General features: G+C 36.7%; 1 protein-coding gene across 2 annotated transcripts in view; it reads left to right on the top strand.

The window, feature by feature from the left end:
* Positions 1–27708, top strand: part of LOC150079036 (serine/threonine-protein kinase Nek8-like) — a 266092-nt gene that overhangs the window by 35937 nt on the left and 202447 nt on the right. For both annotated transcript variants that reach the window (XM_090384054.1, XM_090384055.1), the window contains exon 4: positions 11106–11282. In XM_090384054.1, the coding sequence (XP_090240180.1) occupies positions 11106–11282 (177 nt within the window). The remainder of the gene's footprint in view (positions 1–11105; positions 11283–27708) is intronic.

Below are 27708 nucleotides of genomic sequence, written 5' to 3'. Positions count from 1 at the left end.
AAGCCATAAGAAAAAAAAAAAAAAATTCCCAAGTTACCCTGAGAGAGAGAGAGAGAGAGAGAGAGAGAGAGAGTCAAAAGTAGAAGGGAATTACCAAGAAAATGAAGAATGATGATGATATCCAGCTCAGGACCCTGGGTGTGCCAAACCCATACTCACCAGATGTGAGCAATTCAAAAAGTATTTAAGATCAGTCACTGCACAAGAAAACTTGAAATGCCCTAAAATATTACAGTTCATATATGAAAGAAACTTGATTAGAGGTTTTCCCAAATTTGACAATAATCCTAAAAATTTACATGACATTACCAATAACGTGTTGTGAAGCTGAAAGAAATTTTTTTCTAAACTATGTAATAATAAAAAACAAATTTCAATCAACCACACTAGAGAAAAGACTGAATTATCTTTCTGTTCTTTCTCTATAGAAAATTATATTACAAAATCATTATCATATGAAGAGATGATAAAAGGGTAGGCAGCCAAAAAATATAGGGAAAAAAAGTATTATAGGAGTGTGTCAGGCAGTTAATAAAAATATTGTGTTATTTTTCTGGATTTTGTGATGTTTGTGGTATTTGTCAGCTTTTTTAAATTTGTTGGGATTTTTTTCTCATTCTAATTAAATTCCAAATAAATATTCATTTTTGTACTTAATTTTGTATTCTTTTTCTTAAAGAGGGTCCCCAAAAATTGTATAAGCTTCAGGTCCCACAAAACCTGGATCCGCTTCTGATCTCAATTGAATCCCCTGTTTATACAGGGGATTCCCGGTATCAGAGTATTCATTATCCGGGTCCCTGCATTTACGGGTTGCAAATAATACATTAAAAAATACGAAAACATTGAAAATATAATATTATCTATGTACTTTGTTTCAACTTACATTGAAGCACCCCACTACACATGTGACTATTTCTGTTCCCGCTCTTCCTGCGAGCGTCTTGTCGACTCCACTCCCTCTACCTACGGTTAGTTTCTTGTTTACTGTTGCTTGTAAATTCGTAATAATCAGGGCCACACCAAGGTATTTCTGCACCCCAGGCAGAAAGAGTTTTCAGTGCCCTTTACTAAGGATATATATTTTTTTGCCTTATTGTTCTTTTGTTTTTGGTGCCCTGGGCAAGGCCCTGCTATCCCGTACCTTAATCCAGAAATGGTAATAATTTGTATGTATATTATGTACACATACAAATTATGTGTTTTCTGGAACCAATTTACAAGCAACAGACGCATATGATGTTTTCAATAATTTTTACGTTAAGTTACTTAAGTAAATTCTTGGTTTTAGTATTTTTATGAACTATGCATTCCAAGCGAAGTGCTGATGATAAAAGATCACAAAAAAAAAAAGACAACGCAAAAGTTATGGTTTAGATCAGTGGTTCCCAAACTACTGAGATCTACAGACCCATTTGGAAATTGAAAAACGTTTGATGGAATCTTTGCTTTTGCTCAGGCTACACACACACACACACACACACACACACACACACACATATATATATATATATATATATATATATATATATATATATATGAGGGGGTGTAAATTCAAATTGAGGAAGGATGGTTGCAGTTCAGATGTGAGGAAATTTACCTTCGGTCAGAGGATGGTTGATTGTTAGAATGAACTTCCATCTGGTGTTGTAGAGGTAGGGAGTTTGGATAAATTCAAGGAAGAACTATATAAACTGTTCGAGGGGGTGGACAGGTGAATTGGAAATTTTTTGCTTTTTTTTCCTCTGGTTGATGCTTACCATTAGCATTAGCAGAGGCATATGATGCAAGAAAGCAAGCTTATTCAGCATCAGCCAAAAAAAAAAAACAAAAAAAAAAAAACCCACTCCCATTTCACCCCTCCGTTCATTCGAAATACCTGTCCACTGGAGCCTTAAATTTGTTTAGGCTATCAACTTCAACAACAAGTGATGGAAGTCGGTTCCACCAACCAACCACCCGCTGGCCAAAGGCAAATTTCCGCACATCTATCCGACATCCGTCCTTCCTCAATTTGAATTTATGCCCTCTGAGGTGATTATTCTGAGCAAGATGAAGAATCCCATTGGCATTGAGCATGCTCAAACCATTCAAAGCCTTATACACCTCTATCAGATCACCTTGCCGGTGCCTAGTCTCCAGACTCTGTAATTTGCAAAACTTAAGCCTTTCTTCGTAAGAGCAACCCTTTGTTCCATTCACTAATCTTGTTGCCCTTCTCTGTACCCGTTCCAGCAGCTCTACATCCTTCTTGAAATGAGGCCTCCAGACCTGTATACAGTACTCAAGATGTGGCCTAACCATTGCCTTATACAAGGGAATAATCACCTCCTTATCCCTGCTAGAAAAATTCCTGTATATCATTGACAAGACACCATGAGATACTCTTGCAGCTCGTCTGCACTGCTCAGAGAACTTCATATCTGCCTGCACAATTACCCCCAGGTCCTTTTCATTCTTAACCACTGTCAGTGTAGTACCGCAGAGTTGATACGTTGCTCTGGGATTACTGTTTCCCATATGTAGTACTTTACATTTGTCAATGTTAAACTTCATTTGCCACCTCTCAGCCCATCTGTTCAACCTTTCCAGATCCTGTTGCAGCAGCATAGTGTCAGTAGTGTCCTTAACAATCCTGCCAACCTTTGTATCATCTGCAAACTTGGACATTAAACTTGATATCCCATCATCAATATCATTCATAAACACCGAAAACAACAACGGACCCAACACTGAACCCTGAGGAACTCCACTAATAACATTAGTCCACGTTGAGCAGTGTCCATTGATTACCACTCTCTGTCTTCTGCCACTCAACCATCCCCTTATCCATAGCAGCAATTTGCCTCCAATGCCACACTGCTCCAATTTGTGCAGCAGTCTTCCATATGCAACAGTATCAAAAGCCTTTCTAAGATTCAAATATATAATATCAAAGTTATTCCCTGCATCCAGTTCTTTTGTGACTACATCATAGTATCCAATCAAATTGGTCAGGCAAGACCTGCCCTTAACAAAACCATGCTGCGTCTGAGCTATAACTGAATTCTTGTCTAGATGATCCTGCAGTGCTTCTTTAACCAGTGCCTCCATTAATTTAGCTGGAACAGAAGTTAAACTAACAGGTCTATAATTACTTGTGTCAGCCTTTGATCCTCCTTTGTGAATTGGGGTTACATTTGCACATCTCCAGTCTATGGGTACCTCCCCTGAGTCCAAAGAAGCTCTCATAATTATGGCTAGGGGTTTGCTTACTTCCTTTGCTGCCTCCTCTAATATAACTGGATAGATCCCATCCACCCCAGGTGCCTTTTTTATGTTTATCCTCAACAATCTCTCCTCCACTTTCCTCTCAGTTATTACAAAATCATCCAGCTCACTGCCAATGTTTACTTTACCTACATCATTCTCCTTCCTGAATAACTCCTCATGCGTGAATGTAGATGCATAATACTCGTTTAGATTGTTAGCCACCTGAGCAGGATCCTCAACTGTTGAACTATCAATATCCAGTGGACCAGTCTGATTCATCCCTTTCCTTCTCGAGTTTAAATATGTAAAGAACTCTTTTCTGTTTTTCTTTGCATCCTTTGCCAAGGATTTTTCGTAGTCTGCCTTTGCCTGCCTAATCTCCTTTGTGACTTGGTTACAGACCAACCTATATCTATCATAGGCTTCCATGTCACCCATTAATTTGTATGTATCCCATGCATTTTTCTTCTCTGCCACATGCCTCATTAATTCATCTGACAACCATTTAGGCCTAAACTTTGAACAATATTTCTTAGTTGGTATGTAAAGCCTGGTAACCTCCAAGATTAGTTCCTTGAATGCTTCCCATTTTGAGTTCGCTGTTGGTAACATCATCAGTTGGTCCCACTGTATAGAATTTAAATACTGTCTCAGACCATCATAGTCGCCTTTACGAAAACAAAAACCCTTCCCTTTACCTCTGATGGTAGTTACCTCTTTGAATAAATCCCACTTCAGCACACTGTGATCACTGCCACCTAGTGGTTCATTTATCTGCAGATTCTTAATGCATGAAGAATCACTACTGATAATCAGATCAAGAGTATTGCTCCCTCTTGTTGCCTCACGAACATGCTGATGTAGAAAACAATCATCCAATAAATCCACAAAAGCCTTGCTAGTGTGCGAGTGACCAACCCACAAATTCTAGTCAATATCTGGGAAATTAAAATCCCCCATTATAAGACTCTCTGATTTACTGGCCCAATCTATTTCCCTGTACAATATCTTATTATACTCATCAGAGTCATTAGGCCTATAGCACACTCCTACTCTCAATTTTGATTTCCCTATGCTTATGTCACACCAAACTGACTCGACACTGCCCTGTCCATCGATGTCGACTGGCTTCACTTCCTTGGACCTTATGTGTTTCTTAATTAATAGCATAACCCCTCCTCCCCTGTCTATCCTTTCTATACACATTGTATTCCCCAAATTCCAGTTCCGCATTACTTATATCTGTGTGACACCACGTCTCTGATATCCCAACAATATCTGCCTTTGATGTTTTGAGCAATACCTCAAATTCATCAAATTTATTTACCAAACTCCTAGCATTGGTGTACACGCAGGTATACATGCACATGTTTCTATTCTTAGCTACCCTAACACAACCCATGTGTTTACTTGTACCGCAATGACTCCCAGCAGTCTCTGAAATATCCTGCATCTTGTTTTTCAGGCTTCTGCTCATTTCAATAGCAGCAGTGCAAGAATCACTTCCACCTCTGCCAGTGGCTACTGTTAATCTATTAGTCCTTGTATCCCCCCCCAACTAGCAGTTTTCCGATCCACCTAACACTGCCTCGACAGCATCAGCAAAAATTCTTGCACCCTTTCTATTTAAGTGTATCCCATCCCTGTAGAAGCAATCTCTCCTGTTAACAAGTACAGTCCAGGCTGAAAAAAATTCTACCCCTTGAGCCTTGCACAATCCCTCCAGGGCCGAATTGATCGACAAGGCTCTCATCATATACTCCCTCCTATCGTGTCTGGGCAGAATTGCGGACACTTTCAAATTCAACCCTAATTCACGGCTTTTTTTCAACATTGACCTGTACTTGCTAATTAATTCCGCCGGTCTCCTACTCTTAATATCATTAGTGCCAACGTGTACAATTATATCACCTTTTGTGCCCTTAAAAGATGATATCTGCTCTACAACGTCATCAACCTTTGCCCCTGGCAGACATACCCTGGTCCTATTCCACCTATCCTTTTTACAAAGCATGTTCCCCGTTTCCCTGACAATAGAGTCACCAACAACTACTAGTTTCTGTGGGACCAGCGCATTCTGCCTAGGGGGCTGCCTCTGTGTTGCCTGATGACCAAGTGCAAGCTCTGGCGTTGATGTGGGCACCTGACAGCTTGATGGGCCCCTCAATTTATTTCCTTCGAGGGCACCCACCCTGTCCTTCAAGCTCTCATAAAGGCCCATAACAACGCTGAGTTGTCGCCTGATTTCCTTGCACTCCTTACATCGTGCACACACACAAAGACAAAAATCCCCCTTGGCAGTATCATGTCCCGTACCCGACTGCTCCGCAAACATCAAGCAAACAGTGCATTTTAAAAGACTGTGATTCAGAGGGCAACTGCCCCCCTCAGTTCTCCCCTGAACCACAGCACTCCCATTAGCTTGAGCCTTTTGCTTTGCTGCTCTGGTCAGAGTCATAATTCCGATTTAATTCAATAAAATTTCAAAACAAAAATTAAATCCTTAAGTTATATCCCAAAACAGTTATGTTATATATATATATATTTTTTTTTTTTCGGTATCTAGTGTTTTCTATGAGTTCCCTTTATACAACTTCCGTATCACGTGTACCACTGTAGTTATGTATTAATTGTTTGTTACGATTAAGTCGTTATATATATATAGAGTTAAAAATACAATTTAATTGACAATAAAGTTTATCAAGATTAATAGATTTACTGATTAATTGACAATATTATATTATGCACTATACTACACTAAGCTTATGCTATCGTGTAAAAATGGCGGGAATTCACGAACGGTACTTCTACGGACTCGTAAGTATTGATTAGCTTCCAAATCTCGCTATCTCAATTTAGAATAAACTAAGGATCCTGACTAAGTCTATAATCTACTTATAGAAGATAATTTGATATAACAATTGGTTAATAAATCGACTAAATTTGGTTAAAAAAAAGACCTCTCGTTCAATTTGTGACACATGGATTTGATACCATTACCGATACTAAGTAATATCTACAAAATCTCTGTCTAAGTTAAACTTTAAACTAAGTATCGTAACTAGGAATATAAAGCTACTCTAGAAAATAAGTTAATATGACAATTTAAACTAATAAATCAGAAAATAAATCAGGAAAAACTTCTCTGTTTCAAGAGCTTCAAGGAGCTACGTCCGCACAGGATAACCTCGCACCCAGACTATGCTGTATAAGTTTGTTTTCTTGTATCACATGCCACTACTATTACTAATAATAAAAATAATCAGTTGATGGAACAGCCAAATAGAAATCCACAGACAAGAAAAATCATAGGTAAGCTGATGTTTTAAATCAAATCCTAGGTAAGCTCTTGTTTGAATTGCACTGGTAAATAATCCAGTGGCTGTATTTTAATATAGAGTGTGTACATTTTCAGTGAAATTTAATTTCTGGTACTTTTGTGATTAAAACATTTTCTACTCTTTCTGAAACATCTCTGTTTTCTTCTTCCTTTTTTTTTTTTTTTTTTGCCAAGAAGGTTCTGTTCTTTTTTTCTTACTTGTTTTGGTCAAATAATCTTTTGTTTTCCTCCTGATTACAGTTAACCATCCCTAGCAGTCAAAAGAAGTTGGTAGCTATGTATTCATTTGAACAGAATACTTGTATACAGGTATGATTACGCTATTACACTATATAACAAATTTTTACAAAGGTTCTGTTTATCTGCATTTTGTGGTATTTCTTGTAAATTTGGGTATACTGAATCCCAAGTATGATCTTTGTGTTTGTTCAGCATAAATGTTTTGCCTGGAAATGAAAGAAAAGTACATATACCATAATACTATACTATATAATATTAACAGAATTTAACTTCTGTAAAGAATAGAATTAATCTGCTCTTTACTATTTTAAGTAAAGAATAGATTAATTATAATTAGATTATAATAGATTATTATTAATCTATTATAGAGAGTAATCTTTGCTTTTTAATCTTTACTTAGAGTATTAGGTAAACAAGCTAAACAGATCCCAAATTAATAAGTTGTAACCATCCTATAAAATGAATGTTTGAATATCTTTGTTTTTTGTAGTCAGTGTGATCACTCCAAATCAAGAAACAGATATAGCTGTAGTTTCATTCCACTTTCCTTGGTTTTCTTGATTGACTGTGTGGCCTGGTAGTATTTCTCCCCATGCTCTTTGCTAGTATCACCAAAATTTGGTCTGAAAATCCAGTTGACAGTGCAAGTAATGGAGCTTGACTGACATTCTATATCCCATTTTTCTGCAATTTTCAATCAACTAATTCTTTGTAATTTTTGCTTCTAATTTTATCAAGAAAGCCATTTGCAACAAGGTTAAACATCTTCCATATGTTTTGCTTAACATCAGTTATTTTGGCTGCCAGTTGTTGGGAAGCCATCATCTGCTGTACTTATATAATATATATTTATTTATAGCATATTTATTGCTATAAATATATACATATTTATAGCAATAAATATGCTACCTTTCACTTTTGCATTACCATTTTGGAAACCCAAGTGCAAACCAATGTAAGCAGGGGTCAAAGTGTGGTGCCCACAGCGCACTGAGGAATGCTGCCTCTCTGTGTTACCAGGCAATACTAGGTGGTAGATGACTCATCAACCAGTGCAATATCACCACTTTGCTTATTGGAGGCTTGTCTCTTCCATCATGCGGTGTGATTGTTGTCTTTTGAGGTTATGATGGACATCATGGTGAGATCCAGTCTTCTTTACATTTCAAGGGGACAGCTCTAAAATGGCAGGCCGGCTGCTGGTTAGTACACCAGACCAAACCTATTGGTAACTCTCTAGGAGGCTTCCAGGTCAGCTAGTGTAACAATCTTGCTGCGTCTACTCTGCCAGATAGTGACTGGAGGGAATTCGAGTAGTGTGTAGGCGCGGCGGGGGGGGGGGGTCATTGTCGAGGCCGCATTATGTCAAGGTGCTGGGTATATGTGTAGGCCATATCCAAAAATTTCTTTACTTCATACAGCACGTCTCCACCCCTCAACTTTTATTACTACTGAATAAACCATGAATTATCAAACTAATAGAGCAAACTTATCTGCAAAAAGATATAACCCTCCCAAACACTTCTCATTCATTTTACAAATATACATGGTCTCAGTTCTAATCTCGATGTCCATTTCCACTTAGTCTGCCAAACCCCGTGTACTTTTTCTGACAGAATCTCAGTTATCAGTTGATTCAAGCACTGCTCATCTCAGTTGTCCAAATTATTCACTGTATGATTCCTAATTTCAAATAGATATTTACAGTATACCCAGTTATAAAATATAAGTACAAATTCAGTAGCTTTCGGAACACGTGTCCCTTTATCAGTTGATAAAGGGACACGTGTTCCGAAAGCTACTGAATTTGTACTTATATTTTATAACTGGGTATACTGTAAATATCTATTTGAAATTATTAAACTATGGACCCCAGTACTCCAGGCCCATTTGTCACTGTATGATTCCTTTTACTTCAAAGGTGGTACTTACGCATATGTCCATTCTGATATTCCTTGTCAGAGACTTAGTAATTTGGAATTTGCTCTTTTTGATCTCTGGCTTAAAATCTTTCTATCACATTCTGTCAAATTCATCTGTTGCCTCTATCATTCTCCCAACTCCAGTAATCACTCAGAACTCTTTGACTTCCTCCAGTCCAAGTTCCTCACAGTGAGGTAATTTTCTATGATGATGTTAATGTTCACAGCTCCAGCTGGGCACCTCCGTAGCCAGGTGGGCAGGAGCAGCAGTGCATAGCACATGCTTCTTGATTAGACTGGGGTTCGAGCCCATGAGCTGCCAAATACGGAGGATGCGGAAAGGTCAGGGAATGACCACCGCATATCCCCGGAGCAATATGGCCTTAGTTGCTAATGCTCCTAAAAACCAAATAACAACAATTCCAGCTGGCTTTTGTTTTCTAGTCACATGGACTCAGCTGGTCGAGATGCTGAAGCTTTTGCAATTACTAATGACCTCACACAGATTGTTAATTTACCTACCAGAATACCAGACAGTGCTAAGCCAACACACTTGATCTTTTTCTCACAAACAGTCCATCTAAGTACATAGTGAGGTGAGTGGTCCTCTAGGCACCAAGATCACAACTTGGTGATAGTCTCTTTTCCAGTGGAGCCTTTCTCTTGTAACTATTCTCAACATCATGTTGTTTGGCATTACAAGAATACAAAATGGATAGTCTGTGAGATCTTTGATCTCGCAGATGGAATCAAAGATATTCATCTTTGATTCCATCTAAATCAATAAACCATAATTATTTAATAGCTTTTACCATGTGTTTACTATACAGTGGTTTTTGAGGAATGTGTTGTAATACACTCAAGGTTAATTGTCCTTTTACTTCTACTAGAAGGTCTTTGTCTTTGCCATAGATCTCATGTGATTGAGTGTATTGACGTAGCATATAACAGGCTCTTGTTGAGTTTCACTAATCATGAATGGCATCTGGGAGTCTTCTGTTTTCACTAATCATAATTAAAAGCTGGGCATTTTAGCAGCACTTAATATTACTTTTAAAAAAATCCCGTCAAATACATTTTCTGATACATTTAAAGGTCAGACAAAAATCACTATTAAAAAAAAAAAAAAAAAAAGAAGTCAAATGCTGTATCAACTGGAATTATTGATTTACCTGAGGAGCTGGTTCTTTTTGTTTTCTCATACTGCCACTACTGCTTTTGCTGAGGAATTGCCCCTTTCTCTTTGAACTCACCTAACTTATGCTAATGAAACTGCTACATCCAGTTAGTTTAGGAAAATGGAAGTTTTTTTTATTTCTAATTTGCAGTTAAAGGCAAACAATTCACTTGAATGGCAGTATAATATTTCATGAAACTAACAAATGCCATTGATCACAGTCTGCCATACCTACATTACCCTCTTGTTGGAGTTGACATAGCAAAGATGCTAATAAGCTAAGCAATGTGCCATTTGTTGCCAGCATGTGGTCATCTCTTTACAGAGTCCTCATAAAACCTCCTTGTATTTTACTCTACTTCATTTCAACTTGTAGCCACTTTATATTATAATTCTTAATACTGGCCAGTGTCTTCTCTTCTTCAGCTCACTCACTGTCAGAATTGTCAAAAAAAATATATGACACTCTTTAGTTTTCTTCACTACAAATATTTGTGGACAGAATGACTCCCTGATCTGTAGGTAAGAAGAGGTACTTAATATTTTGTGCAGGTGCTTATTTAACAATAAAATTTCCTTAATGTGTTCATTTGCATTGAATCTTTTCTTTTGAATTGTTTTTCTTTTAAAAAGTGATTATGAAACCATTTTGAAAAATGTTTGGAATTGTATCATTAAAATTCTCATTTAAGAAAAATCTCCATTCTGAATAGTAAAATACATACATGCATATATAAGAAAGAATACAGTCAAATTATAAGGATCTGAATTAGTGAAGTCAGAATTAGTTTTTAATGTAACAAAAATAAAAAATAAATTTTTTTTTATGTAAATGGAAGGAAGGTGGAGGGAGGAGGATTATTCAGTGTTTATCACTGTTAAAAATTTATGTAATAGTTTTGCATTTTGCTGTTTTTTGTTTTTTTTAAGTAAAATAGCATACAGTATATATAATTTATATTATGTTTTATTTTTTTAAAAATGAATTTCTAATTTCAGAAAAATTCAATTAGAAAATCTTTTTTTTTTAAGTAATAAACAAATAGAACTGAAAGGTGACATTAGTAATTAAATGTTGCAGTATAAAAAGAATATATTCCTGTAAGTTTACAGGAATTATTCAAATTGTGCTGATATGCTAAAATATACATTCCCTTCTTTTTTATCTCCTCAGGAAGTCTTGTACTTTTTTGCTCAGATAGTATTGGCTATACATCATATTCATTCTCGTCAGATACTGCATCGGGACTTAAAATCTCAGAATATTCTTCTAAATGAAAGAAAAGACGTTATAAAAATTGGTGATTTTGGCATATCCAAGATTCTGAGTAGTAAAAGCAAAGCTTATACTGTAAGTAAATATAAATTTTTGATCTTATTTACAGATTTTTTTCATAACAACACCTGTTTGGAGTATATAATTCTGCTTGGAGTATATCAATTCTTGATCTTTTACTAATGGGTTGTAATACTTATGAAATGTACCTTTTTTTTTTTTTTTATGAAAAATTTGATTGGATACTATGATGTGGTCACAGAGGAACTGGAAGCAAAAAATAATTTTGATATCATATACTTGGATTTCAGGAAAGCTTTTGATACTGTTGCACATGGAAGACGAATTGGAGTGGTATGGCATTAAGGGCAAGTTGCTACAATGGATAAAGGGATGGTGCAGTGGGATATGACATAGTGGTAGAACTGGATGCAGGGAATAACTTTGATATTATATATTTGGATCTTAGAAAGGCTTTTGATACTGTTGCACATGGAAGACTGCTGCACAAATTGGAGCAGTGTGGCATTGGAGGTAAATTGCTGCTATGGATAAGGGGATGGTTGAGTGGCAGAAGACAGAGAATGGTAATCAATGGACACTGCTCAACGTGGACCAGTGTTATTAGTGGAGTTCCTCAGGGTTCAGTGTTGGGTCCGTTGTTGTTTTCGGTGTTTATGAATGATATTGATGATGGGATATCAAGTTTAATGTCCAAGTTTGCAGATGACACAAAGGTTGGCAGGGTTGTTAAGGACACTACTGACGCTATGCTGCTGCAACAGGATCTGGAAAGGTTGAACAGATGGGCTGAGAGGTGGCAAATGAAGTTTAACATTGACAAATGTAAAGTACTACATATGGGAAACAGTAACCCCAGAGCAACGTATCAACTCTGCGGTACTACACTGACAGTGGTGGAGAATGAAAAGGACCTGGGGGTAATTGTGCAGGCAGATATGAAGTTCTCTGAGCAGTGCAGACGAGCTGCAAGAGTAGCTCATGGTGTCTTGTCAATGATATACAGGAATTTTTCTAGCAGGGATAAGGAGGTGATTATTCCCTTGTATAAGGCAATGGTTAGGCCACATCTTGAGTACTGTATACAGGTCTGGAGGCCTCATTTCAAGAAGGATGTAGAGCTGCTGGAACGGCTACAAAGAAGGGCAACAAGATTAGTGAATGGAACAAAGGGTTGCTCTTACGAAGAAAGGCTTAAGTTTTGCAAATTACAGAGTCTGGAGACTAGGCACTGGCGAGGTGATCTGATAGAGGTGTATAAGGCTTTGAATGGTTTGAGCATGCTCAATGCCAATGGGATTCTTCATCTTGCTCAGAATAATCACCTCAGAGGGCATAAATTCAAATTGAGGAAGGACGGATGTCGGACAGATGTGCGGAAATTTGCCTTTGGCCAGCGGGTGGTTGGTTGGTGGAACCGACTTCCATCACTTGTTGTTGAAGTTGATAGCCTAAACAAATTTAAAGCTCAACTGGACAGGTATTTCGAACGAACGGAGGGGTGAAATGGGAGTGGTGTGTGTGTTTTTTGTTTTTTTTTGGCTGATGCTGAATAAGCTTGCTTTCTTGCATCATATGCCTCTACTAATGCTAATGCTAATCAATGGACACTGCTGTTCGTGGACTAATGTTATTAGTGAAGTTCCCTAGGGTTCTGTGCTGGGCCCATTGTTGTTTTGTGTATTCATCAATGATATTGATGAAGGTATATCAGGCTTGATGTCCAAGTTTGCAGATAATACAAAGATTGGCAGGGTTGTTAATGACAGTAAGCTACTGCAACAGGATCTAGATATGTTGGCAAATGGGCTGTGAAGTGGCAACTGAATTTTAACATTGACAAATGCAAAGTACTGCATATGGGTAGCAGTAACCCAAGAGAAACATACCAACTGTGTGGTACTACACTCAGGGAAGTGGAGAATGAAAAAAGACCTGGAGTAATTGTGCAGTCAGATATGAAGTTTGCTGAGCAGTGCATGGGCTGCCAGAGCAGGTCATGAAGCCTTGTCAATGATATATTGTCATTTTGCTACCAGAGACAAGGAGGTGATTATCCCGTTGTACAAGGCAATGGTCATACCACACCTTGATTACCGCGTACAGGTCTGGAGGCCTCATTTTAGGAAGGATGTAGAATTCCTTGAGCCTGTACAGAGAAGTGCAACAAAATTGGTGAGGGGAATGAAGGGGTCCTCTTACCAAGAAAGGCTTAAGGTCTACAAATTGCAGTGGCTGGAGACTAGGCACCTACAAGGTGGTCTGAAGTGTATAAGGCCTTGAATGGGTTGAGCAAGTTGAATGCTAATGGGATTCATCTTCTTGCTCAGATTACGAACCTGAGGGGGCATAAATTCAAATTGAGGAAAGACAGTTGTAGAATAGAAGTGCGGAAATTTGCCTTTAGCCGGTGGGTAGTTGATTGCATTAGCATTAGTAGAGGCATATGATGCAAGAAAGCAAGCTTATGCAGCATCAGCCAAAAAAAAAAAAAAAAAAAAAAAAAACAAACAAACAAAAACCCTCCACTTCACCCCTCTGTTCGTTTGAAATACCTGTCCAGCCAAGCCTTAAATTTATTTAGGCTATCAACTTCCACAACAAGGGATGGAAGTCTGTTCCACCAACCAACTACCCGCTGGCTAAAATTGCTGGAACAGATTTCCTTCTCTTGTTGTGGAAGTTGATAGCTTGAATAAATTTAAGGCTGAGTGAGACAGGCATGTGGAGTGAATGGATGGGTGAAATGGGAGGTTTTTTTTATTTGGCTAATAAATAAAAAATTTATTTTTTATTTATTAGCCAAATAAAAGGCCTCGTAATGCTGCATAAGCTTGCTTTCTTGAATTATAATCATACGATTCAAGAAAGCATTAGAAATAATGCTAATGCTAAGTAATCACCGAGTGTATAATGTTCCAAAACATCCCAAGGTGTTCAATTGGATTGAGGTCAGGTGAATTTGAAGGCCAATCAAGATGGGTAATATCTTTGCTGTGTTCCTCGAACCACTCATGCAAAGTGCAGGCCTGGTGACATGATGCATTGTCATCTTGAAAGATACCATTTCTATCTGAGAAAAAATGCAACATGGCAGGGTAAATGTGGTCTCCTAAGAGCTACCAGTAGATGTCAACAGTGAAATGTTGGTCCATAGGCACCAGGGGTTCTAGTTCTTGCCAGCCAAACTTGCCCCATATTAAGCAACCACAGCTACCTGCCTGGATAGTGGGCACTGTGCACGATGGGTCCATGGACTCTTGTTCCTTACACCACACATGAAGGCATCTGTTGGCATGTTCCACCCACTATTTGAACTCAGCCGACCATCACACTCAATTTCAGTTCTCCAGTGCCCAAACAGTGTTGCCATTGCAGCATTCACTGTCGACGAAGATCAGCGGTGAGGAGAGGGTGTCTCTTCGGTTGTCTACTGTGTAATCCAAAAACCTGAGTGTGTGCCACATCATCATTTGGGATATTGTTCTTGCATTCCTCGTATTGTATTGCACGTCATGTGTTGCACAGTGACCTATCATTGAGCATGTACATGCACTGCACCCTTCACTCACCATGAACATCCACCTTACGTAATCCTTTACAGTTCTGTCAATGGGAAGTGGTTTGACCCATTCAACATGCTTTGTACACCTTAACTGACAAGATGTGCCTTTTCCAATATGGAAGCACCTGTCACACAAGCTTCCATGCTGTCCCATAATTTGTCTTTACTATGTCCTATAACTACTTCTTTATCACCTTGATTTCACAACCAGATGCAAATCACCACTGCTCTAGTGTACAAAGTTGGCACTTTTCATAACTGGAAGCCATGTCCATTATGGATGGGGTGGGTATATAGTTTACCATATGGTTGGCAACCACATAACACCTTTCCCCAACTATATTATAAGAAGGTAGGCATTCTCATCAAGCTGTTGATTAATGGTGATCAGAGGATCCAGGACATGCAGAAAAACAGTCCCCAAACCATAACACTACCACCTCCAACTTGCAAACACCAACAGGGCATCCAGGTGTCATAGCCTTCTGTTACATTTCTCCAAATGTTGATTACGCCTATCGGCATGATAGAGTTGAAAACAGGATTCATCACCAGGCGATAGATTTCCACATCATTAGTCTGTGAGGAGCAATATGGCCTTAGTTGCTAATGCTCCTAAAAACCAAATAACAAACAAACAACAACAACAAACATCATTAGTCCAGTATTGTTGTTGATGCGCCCATGCAAGGCGCATTTTGTTGTGTCTCTCAGTGATCATGGGTAACTTTAATGGCCATCAACTGCCATAGCCTAGGTAATGTACAGTGCATAGTCCATGCAGATATTGGCCTTGCCATTTCTCTGTTGTACTGGGTAGTTAGCTGGGCCACTGTGCTGCACCACTGCTTAATGAGATGAGACACATAACACTCACCACATGTGTTGACCACACATGGCTGTCCCACATGCGATCTTTGGCTGGTTTTTCAGCCACTGTGGAGCCAGTCATGGTAGACTTGTGACACCACAGAAATGGAGCATCTAACCACATTGGCTGTTGTTTAGATACTGGCACCTGTACATCTTGCCCCACAATCATTCCACATTCGAAGTCAGAAAGATTTTGATTCCAACCCATTTTTCCTCTCAGACATGATCTCCAAGTGTGAGCTACGATCTCATATTAGTTGTTCTTGACTTTGAGCCTTCACCAGCATCACAGACCAGTCCATTCCTACACTAGGGATGTTGTAGATGTAAAACCAGCTCAGTGTGTGCGTGTGCGTGTGTGTGTGTGTGTGTTTAAAATATAGTAATATATTTGGTAATAAAGTAATATAGTAATAATTCTAACTGCAGAGATATATATTAAGAGGAGGAAGTCGTAGATGACTGTGAAATGTAGTTAAATTTAAGAAACCAAAAGAATAGGCAATAATCAAGAACAACTTAGATTAAAATAATAAAGAATAAACTACTGAAGAGACAATTGTAATATAAAATATAGTTTGAATATCATAAATTTCATTGGAGAACTACATGTAGCATGCCAAATGCTACAGGAATCCTAATAAGTATAAACAGAAATGACAAAGAAATTAAATTGATTAATAACACAAAATGAAAAATAGTGTCGCTCAATGTGACTAAAATTAAATTAAATTACAAATTTTACTGGCTACAGGGCTGCCAGGATCACCATAACTATTTGAGTAAGCCAAAATCTAAACTGAAAAATCACATATAAAATAAACAGAAATAACAGCCTGAATCCCAAATGCTTCAGATTGCTGTTAACATATCATGATAGATGGCATTTCATTAGTCAGTTAAATAAGTGCGAAGTTACTTATTTGAATGGCTGTAGCAAAAGTTTGTGTGTATGTGTTTAGACATACAATGTACATATTAGATACTATTAGTCACTTTAATTTTTGAAGTTTATTAAACCATAATACCAAAATTTTAAAATTTTTGAGCCATTTACCTGAATTTTGAAGTTGCAGCACCTCAGGAATTCCTGCCCAACACCTGACAAAAATGGTTGCGTGGCTCCTGACAGGTTTTTTCTACATAATTCAGAATAAACAATAACTGCTGACTTCCAAAACTGTTTAAGTAAAATCAAGTGTATATTTAGGAAGGTACCAACTTTCCTAAATACACGCCTACTGTTGTCTTTAACCCAACTACCACTGGGTTAAAGAAAAAATTAAATGTGGTGAGACTTTACAAAAAAAAAAAAAAAAAAAAAAAAGGGTGTCTCAAAAATACATGGCATAACTTCAGGAATGAGTTCCTCATATGTAGACAATAAAAATATTTTATATCAAAGTAGTTCTGGAAATGCTTGGTTCCCGAGTTATTAACCGGAATGTCTTATCTCCCGCAGTTGATTTCCTTCATCACAAGGTACTGACAGAAGCTGGTGGTTTTCCATTCCGACCATGTATTCAAATCAGAAGCAAGCAGATATGCACTTTATGCACGGTTTGGCAGACGGCAATGCTCTGGAGGCTCATCATTTGAAGGTATCCATCCGCCGCCTTTGTGAACATGGGACCTTTATATCTCGTGCTTCTGGTCAGTGGATAGGTAGAGGTGGACCAACTGCCTGGCTTCCACACTCATCTGATTTAAACCCACTAGATTTCTTCTTGTGGGCCATTTAAATTCATTGGTGTATTCGACTCCGGTAGCTGATGTGGAAACTCTCCGCAATTGAATTGTGGCAGGTTGTGAGACAATAAGAAACATGCCAGGAATTTGGCATCGTCTTCGTGAGTCCATGAGACATTGATGTGAGCCCTGTATTCAGGCAGAAGGTGGACATTTTGAACAATTACTATAAGGTGATGTGAACAGTTAAGTGTCATAGACAGACCTTCAAAACTCTGAAACCAAGCATTTCCAGAACTATGTTGATATAAAATATTTTTATTATCTACATATGAAGAACTCATTCCTGAAGTTATGCCGTCTATTTTTGAGACACCCTGTACATATACAGAGAGAGAATCGGATCTAACAGGAAGAAAATTGAGTAGGAGTGCCACAAAATAAAATAAATTACTTAGTGATGCCGTTATTAAAAAAAAGTTAAAAACCACTGGTCCAGGGATATCTAAAATGTGGTAAGATATTTTCTTTTTTGTGACACACTTTCCTGAGCAAATTGCACAAAACTGTTTCAGTGAGATGTTCTTCAGTATATAGTATAAATATTGAGAAGATTAAAAAAACAGAAATCAATTTAGAATAAAAACTAAAAAGAAAAATGAAAATTCAGTCATGACTAAGATTTTTCCTTTTTTGGGTTATTTTCTGTAACAGATAGCTGCCAACTGATATGCTGTTATCCCACTGTTACCTTTGTTAATAGCATCATGTTCTGGTACTTCTGCCAGTCATGTGCACTACTCCTCTTGATGATTAGAATATCCAGGCAAAAAGGGAAGGTAGATGATACATAACAGAAGTGATTGACCCCTGATTGGTCAATGAAAAAAAATAGTAATCCACCCTCTAAAGGTTCCCTTGTAATTATATATGTAGATTTTAATTCCTTACTCTGAAATATAAAGAAAAATACTTATTTTTTTCTAAATTTATGTTCTGAAGACGGATGCATTTTTATCCCTCTCTATATTTTTATTTATTATCCTTCCTTTAGATTTTTTTTTTCTTTAAATTTGACTTTTCTTTTGATATTCCCAGTTATTTTAAAATTATATCCCCAGTTATTTTGAAATTATTTACATTAAAATGTAGGACTATTCATAGGTAACTTCTGCTGTCTCTGATATACTATTATTTTCTTTTCTACATATTTACAATATGCAGCAATTCTTGTTTCAAATTTTCCCTGTCTCTCCAATGTGAATTTTCCTGTATCCACATATGTTTTAATATACATGCCTTCTCCTTGTTGGGGCAGTGGCATCACTTAAAATATTACCCATTTTGCTTATTGGTTTAAACAAGTGCTGGTCATGCCCCAGTTTGTTGCAGTGGGGTGATTGCAGGTATCTGACAGTTGACCATCTTTGTTTTTTATTTATGAAAAATGTCCTTTGCAATTCTGGTTACAGTACCCCAATATATATCTTCTTTTCTTAAGAGATTTCAGTATTATTGTATCTAACTTTAAAAAATTTATATTGACTGTAAAAATTTAATAAAAAAATTAAATCTTTAAAAACTACTTTTTACATGTTATTAAAAAAAAACAGCAAAAAAGTATTAATTCTGCTGAATGAAAGCGAAAAAACAATAAGTTACAGCCACATAATATAAACATGTGATTAATAATTTAAAAAGGCCTCCAGAGTCAGGAACTCGATGATTCATTTTAATGCACTAAACACTGACTGAAACAAAATAAAACAAAGCTTTAATTTAAAATAAATCTGTACAATAAAATATAAACTGAGGTTAAAATAAAATACAATAAAATAAAAATGTAGTTAAAAGCACTAAAAAGATTAAAATCACTAAAACCACTATACAGCAATAGCTTTTGGCAGCAGCTGCCTTCATCAACTGAAATGGTTATGGGTTATCCAAACAATATATATATACCTCCCAGAAGGTCCGTGATGTCCCCCCCTCACGGCATGTGATTGGTATTAACTTCCCGTACATTGGAACCGGAAGTGGCTCAGGCATTAACCATTCTAAACCATTCGTCTCTCCATAAGATAAGAGACTCAAGAATGGATGAATGGCGCCTCCGTAGCCAGGTGAGCAGGAGCAGCAGTGAGTAGCACACGCTTCTTGATTAGACTGGGGTTCGAGCCTGTGACCACCAAATACGAAGGTTGCGGAAAGGTCAGGGAATGATCACCTCATATCCCTGTAGCAATATGGCCTTAGTTGCTAATGCTCCTAAAAACCAAATAACAACAACAACAACGGAAGAATACGGCAGCCCTTATCCCTGTTAATACTGTAGCGTCGGGTCGAGCATATCCACAAGCTCTCCAGCCACTTCTGGTTCCAGAAACCATGGGTTCTATCAACAACCACCTCTCCTTTGGCTGAAATACCATGCCCAGTCTCCCAAGCATGTTCGGCTATGGCTGAACCTCCATAATTGGCTATCTTGATGGCTCTATCATGTTCACCCAGGCGATTGCTTAATCTACGCTTTTCTTCTCCCACATAACACTTCCAACACTCTAGGATACCCTATTATCCGGGACCTGCTGGGAGGTATATATATATTGTTTGGATAACCCAGCTGATGAAGGCTGCTGCTGCTGAAAGCTATTGTTGTGTAGTGGTTTTAGTGATTTTAATCGTTTTAGCACTTTAACTACACTTATTTTATTGTATTTTATTTTATTTTAACCTCAGTTTATATTTTATTGTACAGATTTATTTTACATTAAAGCTTTGTTTTCTTTTGTTTGGGTCAGTGTTTAATGCATTAAAATGAATCATGTAATTAATAGTCACTTGCATTTTCAAATGCAGAAAATGTTTAACAGCCTGAAATTTTAAAATTGTGCATGTGCATATATTTCTTCTTTGTATTTTACATATGTATGTATGGAAATATATAGAAACTTTAATTAAATCTGCTGAAAATGGGGAAAAAAAAAAAAAAAAAAAAAAATGTTATTCATAAAATATAAACATTAAAGTGCAGGAACTCCCCTACTTATGGAAATTTGGCTTTACACAAGTTTTTGCCAGCCGGTTCAAACTTAAAAAAAATCGTGGAAACATATTTTGCATCCTGTAGGAATATATGGAGGTATCGTGCAAATATTGAAATTTGAAACCCAATAACAAGTGGGGTTTTTTTTTTTTTTTTTTGTAATTTGTTCCAAGTCCTTGGAAGTTGAAAAATTTGCTATATTAACTAAGCTATTTATCTCTCTAAAAGGTCATATTTATAATGGAAATTGCACTACCCTTTCATTGTTATCATATGGTCCCATTATAAGAATCAATCTTGAATGCCTTTGTGATATTTTTCTAAAGGACGTTTCTGGAGATCATGACCAAAAAACAATATGCACTTGCCGGTTTATTGGGCTTTTCTGTTAGTGCATCTAATTATAAACTCGATCTTATTGCATTTGTGATAACACTGATAACTGCAATTGTAAGGGTTTTTACGTTATTATGGTGAAATGTGTTCCCCTTCACTGAAATCTTCAATCATATAAAAAACAAATTTTTAGAAACTTCTCTACATTCATATTTACGTATTGCAATGATGAAGGGAAAGTGACCAACGGAAAGTGCAAGTGTTGGTAGTGCCAGGAAACGAAACAAAATTGATTTAGAAATGAAGATGAAAATGACTATTAAGTACGAAGCAGAACAAAGTTTATCATCTATTGCAAGGGAATTAGGTCTCACTGCTTCAACAGTGAATACTATTTTAAAGGACAGTGCATGTATAAAAGAACATGTCAAAGGATCAACACACTTAAGATCAACAGCGATCACAAAACAGCGTTTGGGTGCTATATTGAAGATGGAACAGCTGTTAATAATGTGGATGGAAAATCAGATTCAGAAGTGAGTGCTCCTGAGTCTAATGACCATTCAAGCAAAAGCAACAAGTATTTATAAAGATATTAAGGATAAATACGGCGAATCCAACCCAAGTTCATGGCAGGCAACGGGTAATTTAATAGGTTCAAGCAGGGCCAGATTTAAGCTTGTTGTGACCCTAAGCTATAACATGTATGAGGCCCTGCTCTCTTACAGTTCACCTGTGACAATATTTAAAAAAGGATTTTTTTTTAAGATGGAGTGAGGTCCTAAGCTGTAGATTGTTTAGCTTGTGTAAATCCAGCCCTGCGTTCAAGAATCGCACTGGTTACACAATGTTAAAATATGCAGTGAAGTCGTCAATGCCAATTCTGCAGCTGCAGAGAAATTTTGTGTGATGTGCTGGAAAAAAATTATTGATGAATTAGATGCGTAGGATGTCTTGGACATCCTACACATCTAGATGATTTCAATTCGAATGTGAGACATGTGGACGTGAACATGTGTATATGTAAGGGCGGCACCTAGGTTTTTCAACACTGCCTCGTATCTCTGTGAAGAACAGTATCACTACAAATGGGCCAGATATGCGTGGCATAGGTTTGTGTGTGTTCTATTGTTATGTTCTGGCCTCTTTGCTACCCAGAAGCATCAGTCACCTGGACAGATGATTTTGGGTATTCCGTCCATGCTACAGGAAGGTGGGTCAGTCCCAGTAAAACACTTAGTCTCGAAAGAGACTCTGACCCACCTGGTGTTGTCAGCAGGTGGGCCAGGAACCACTGGGGGCCCATTCCAGAGGGAAGAGAGAAGGAAGAAGAAAAAAAAAAGAAAAGAAAAACTACCCGTGGTGCAGGTTGTAAAAAAAAAAAGTGCAGGTAAAATAAAAAACAAAATAAATAAATAAATAAAGGTGCAGATAAAAAAAAAAGTAATAAATAAAATGTAATAAAAAAAATAAATAAAAACTACAAAAAAATTATAAATAAATAAATTTATTTTATTTTATTTTTATCTGCACCACCGGGGTTCGAGCCTGTCACCACCAAATACGGAGGATGCGGAAAGGTCAGGGAATGACCACCGCATATCCCGGAGCAATATGGCCTTAGTTGCTAATGCTCCTAAAAAAAAAAACCAAATAACAAATAATCTGCACCACTATTTTTTAATTATTATTTTTTAAATTTTATTTATTTATTATTATTATTCTTTATTATTTTATTTTATTTATTTATTATTATCATTCTTTATTATTTTATTTTATTTATTTATTTATTATTATTATTCTTTATTATTTTATTTTATTTATTTATAATTCGAATATGAGAGTCATATTTCTACCGCCAAACACGACTTCACTCATCCAATGTTATTTCGAATTTAAAAGCATACTATTTATGCACAGCATTTGTTCAGGCATTGTCTGCAGCAGACTGTGAGAAAAATTTTACATTAAGAGACTTTTTGAAATCTTACAGTATTTGCCATATCATCTTAAACATTAATAAAGCCTGGGCAGGAATTACTAAAAGTTGTTTAAATGACGCATCGAAGAAAACATACACACAGCACTTAAAAGGCTTCAAAGGGTTTGAAAAAGACGAATCATATGAAAGGGTTACAGATAATACTGTAAAGGTTGCAGAGCTACTTCAGTTGGGGGTTGTTACCAAAGACATGAGGGGTTAATAGAGGAAGAAGAGAAGGAATTATCTAACAGAGAACTTATTGACTTGCACGAAGCGATAGTGAAAGAAGAAAATGCTGATGCTCAAGATGAACCAAATGAGGAGCCAAGACGCTTTATCACCAGAGAGATGGCAATGGCAAGGTTTGAGAAGATGGATCCTAACTGCGAACGATTCTTATAAGTTAACAGAGGAGGGAATGATATGCTTGATGATATCTATGATGAAAAAAAAAAGCCACTGTCCAGTCATCCATTAATATGTTCTTTCACAAGGTTGAGTGGCAGACCCCTTCTAAATCTCTAAAGCCCTCAACCTCCGCAGCAGCGTACTTATCAGCTGAAGATGTCGATTCTGGCAACAATGCTCGAGAGGTAAAACTTACTGATGTTTTGCCTGTCTCCTCTCTTTTTTTTTGTAATTTTTAAATTTTTTTAAATTGCATGCTTTTGTAATTTTCCCTGCACATGAGTTAAAAAATTGAATAAATACAAAAAATAATTCTATTTACAGGTTTGTCGAATATTTCTTTTTTGATTCAATCAATTTAGCGAATGCTGCAAAAGCATAGGGGAAATTCCGACTTACATAGCACTCCGCAGAACGCAACCCTTACGTAAGTTGAGGAATTCCTGACGATTTCAATATCCTGTCAGGGATCAAGATTGTGCTGTTCAACCCAATAATGCTTGGCGACTGTGGAGCATTCAAAATTAGTGATTCGCAGAGCCACCTCATGCTCAGAAACCCAGTCTTTAAATTTACCAGACTCGCCCACAAAACACCCACCACAATTCGAACACATAATGCAGTATACAGAACCACTCCACAGGAAAGGAGGAACAGGTGTTTTCACCTTAGAAATAATAGACTGTAATTTCCTCCCTGGAAGTTGCACAAATCATATATGATGGAGATGCAAAATCCTAACAACAACACGTTCCGATACGCCAGGGATAATAGGGGATATAGGCAGCAGAGAGATAAATTCATCGATGTGAGGAGGGTTAGATTGCATAACAAATTCGTGAGCCTGAAGCTCATATCTGTCTAGAACATGAGGTGGATAGCCGCAATTTGAAAGCTCTGCCCTAATTTTAGAAATCTCTAATTGCCTGTCACCTCAAACTAGAGTGCATCCAAGCGCGGGGAAAATAAAGTGCGAGCAGGGCTACGCAAATGACCAGGGGCATGCGCAGACCCATAATAGGTAAATTGGCCTGCGCACATTGGTTCCTAAAAACGGAAGTTACTAAACGTGAATCAACGTGTTGGGCTAACATCCAAAAAAGTAAGAGTATTATCAACCTCTAGTTCAATCGTAAACTGAATGACGGGTGAATTAAGATATTGCAGCAATCGAGATTGTGATCCCCGGGGAGACAATTGCGAAGATATTGTCAACATAATGACACCAGAGAGTGATAGGAATAGGTAAGTTCAAGAAAATCTGACCCAAGTTCCTCCATGGTGATATTGGCCACGATAGGAATAACAGGGGCACCCATAGCATGGCCAATATCGCCATGGAGGAACTTGAGTCAGATTTTCATTGAAATCGTTGACTGTTCACATGATTACTGCCAGTGCTCATGGCTTGAAGCACTGCACATTGCTGCCAATAATAGTATAGGTCGACCATCACTAATCCGGCAGCATTGGGACCTGTGGGGTCCCGAATTAGTAAGTTTGCCGGATCACCAGTGATTATTTTAGCACATACAGTTTACCCAACAGCTAACCACTTTCTACCTTTAAAATGGTGACTGCCAAGCTAGTTTAAGAAAAAATTCTCCAGGGGCCAAAAAATATTTAGCAAATAATTTGATTAGTAATTCTAAAATAAATATTGTTTAAAATATAAAAAAATATATATAAAAAAAAAAAGACTTTTTTTTTTTTTTTTTATGTCACATATATGTGGCCAACGTGGTCCATTAGGTTACTTTTTCTTGAGAAGCCATGTCGGCCACATATGTGTGACGCTATTACGGCATACATATGAAGGTCGTTTGTGATTAGTTTATTGCATATGCGGCGAACGCTGCAATAAAACTAATTGTGATAAAATAAACTCTCAAATGTCGCAATAAGTTTGTCAGTATTGTGAGAGATTTTGTGAAAACAAGTTTGTTAGTGTGCTGTATTATCCATCATATTGTGTTGTATTTTTCCGCAAGTTTGTACAAGTGTGTTGTAAAAAAAAAATCTAAAAAGGAATGGCTAAAATAAAATTACTAAAATAAGAGGAACTGAGAGAAACTGCTGGAATTTACAATTAAGCAGAGTTAAACTTCTCACAAGACACACCGCTGTCCATTTTTTTCAGAAGTTCAACTTTATCTGTTATGGACAATGCATGGTGTTTGCACTTTATACCATGAGAGGCACTTTTATGCATTAGAACCATGGCTGGGGTTAGATGTGAGCAGGTTATAATAATAATAAATGCAGAAAAAACAAGTGGGAATGGCTTGCCAGTGTTTATGAGTTCGTGCCGACAGCTGATGCTGCAACCAATGCCACCAAAACAGTAGCGGCAGGTTGGTTTTCCGACCTGGGAAATTTGAAATTATGTCCGGATTACCGGTGGCCGGATTAGTGGTGGTTGACCTGTACTATGAATCGCACAAGGGGAGTGCACTTACACCCTATTATAGAATGCACTGTATTGCAGGATGAGCGCTGGCGGTTATCACGTGTACGTAATTCTGTTTTACCGACACCAGACCCCCGATACACGATCATGCCCAGCTGACTTTTGCTAATGTAACCATCAATATATACTGAAGTACACCATTCAGCAACTAGCTGATGAAGAAGCACTTCACTTTGAAAGTTTCTATGTATTTTAACGCTTTTATTATATTATATTTTAATAATATATTATTAAATATATTTATTATATTTATTATATATATTTATTATATTTATTATATATTTTAACTGAATTTATTTATTAAAAGAAATTTATTTTAATAAATTTATTTTAACCAGTTAGTTGGTCATCGCAAGAATCTTGGATGATATGCAACCCGATGCACAAGGCCTGTTTTCTAATCACAAGGATTGTAGTGAAACAACAGCCATTTTGAGAGTTCTGATGTGTTTATCCCATCAGTCGTTTTCAGCTAATTATTCTGAGAATATTCTACAATATTCCTTATCAAGGCTGAGACTAAAAGTTAGAGAACATAAATAGTGTATTTCCTTGAACTAGAACAGCATGGAAACTACTGTTTTTTTTTTTTTTTTTTTTTAAATCCAGTTTTGTTTGTTGTTACTTCTAGGAAGTGGACTAAACTAATAATGACACTTCTAGGAAACAGATAAATTAGACATTAAAAAATAGGCACATCACTTCTGACAAAAAAAATGGGGAAAAAAAGTTGTGGTGCATCTCTGGTTCTTTTATTCAATTACTGTATGAAAACCATAAAATATTGCTTCATAAACAACTTAAATGAAACTGGGTCTATATTTAGGAAGATAGAGAAAGTTTTTCTTCAACTAACAAAATGCACAAAACTTTTTATGTAGGTATTGTGGCTTTTTTTTTTTTTGTCTCTATTTTGTATAAGTAGCATTTCTGTAGTTTTGCATGTATTTGCTTATGATTTTATTAACCATGCCCTGTGGAAACCCACTGTTTAGTAAATATTGTGCAAATGTATTTAAGTTCATCATTTTTTCAGAGCATAAACTCTTATTGCTCTGCATGTCAATGTTTTGAATGCTCTTTTTATTCATTGGATGGCGTGAATTAAAATCAATGTTCAGAATCCATCTTTAACCTGTACGGATAATAATGAAATTTTTTGAAGAGGGAACAAAATTCCATTATTACTCAGGTGTATAGAAAAAATTAAATCTCAGAAGAAAAATTAAATTTAAATAATAGAAAAAATTAAATCTGTTACCTTCATTTTAATTCGAGCCATCTTATGAATATTCAAAAGAGCATCATGAAAATGCTAAAATGCTAATAAATAGAGTTTGTAGTCAGAAAAAAAATAGAGGATGAACTAAAACACATTTGCACAATACTAATAGTGGGTTTCTGCATGGCCTTATCAACAAAACTATACACAAATCCTTGAAAAATTGAAGGAATGCTATTGCACATGAAAAAAAAAAAAAAATTGAATACAGACAAATTAAAAAAAAAAAATTTGCAATACCATACATAAAAGGAATAGGGAGAAAACTGTCAATATTTGGAAAAATACAGACTTGATGTATCTGTTTAGTTTTTTTTTTTTTTTTTTTACTGGTATAGTGGTATTTATTGATTTAACCAGTAAATGAAATGTGTAATGTCTTAAGTGATGCCATTTCCCCAACTAGGAGAGGCATGTTATACACGAAAAAGATTAACTGTATGTCGGCGAGATTAAAGAGGTTATTTGAAATGAGAATTGCCAAAAATTATGTGTAATAAAAAAAGAGGAGGGAAATACTAGAACTTTTTCCTATGTCTGGATCCTGGGAATGAAGTTATTCTGCGTTGGAAATTCAATTGCTTGCTCATAAATTCAGGACATTTTAAGGTGCAGAATTACAAGTTACCAAGTTCTGTAGCCCATATATTCAAAGAAGCTCCTCATACAAGCCCACCTTTTGCAGAGCTCACTAAGTGGGTTGGCCTTCTTTTGACTCTTTAAAGAAGCTCAATGTCTTTTTGTCAGGTGCAGTTTCCATATTTCAACTTAGTATTACAAGTGTGGGGAATGCTATGAAACCCATGGTGTCCTATGAATAAATTATG

Source organism: Mastigoproctus giganteus, chromosome 10 (genome assembly GCF_048544385.1).
Source record: "Mastigoproctus giganteus isolate SK-2022 chromosome 10, ASM4854438v1, whole genome shotgun sequence".
In the NCBI taxonomy this organism is placed as follows: Eukaryota; Metazoa; Arthropoda; class Arachnida; order Uropygi; family Thelyphonidae; genus Mastigoproctus; species Mastigoproctus giganteus.
Note: the sequence above shows the minus strand (reverse complement) of the source record. Positions and strands in the feature narration are given on the sequence as shown.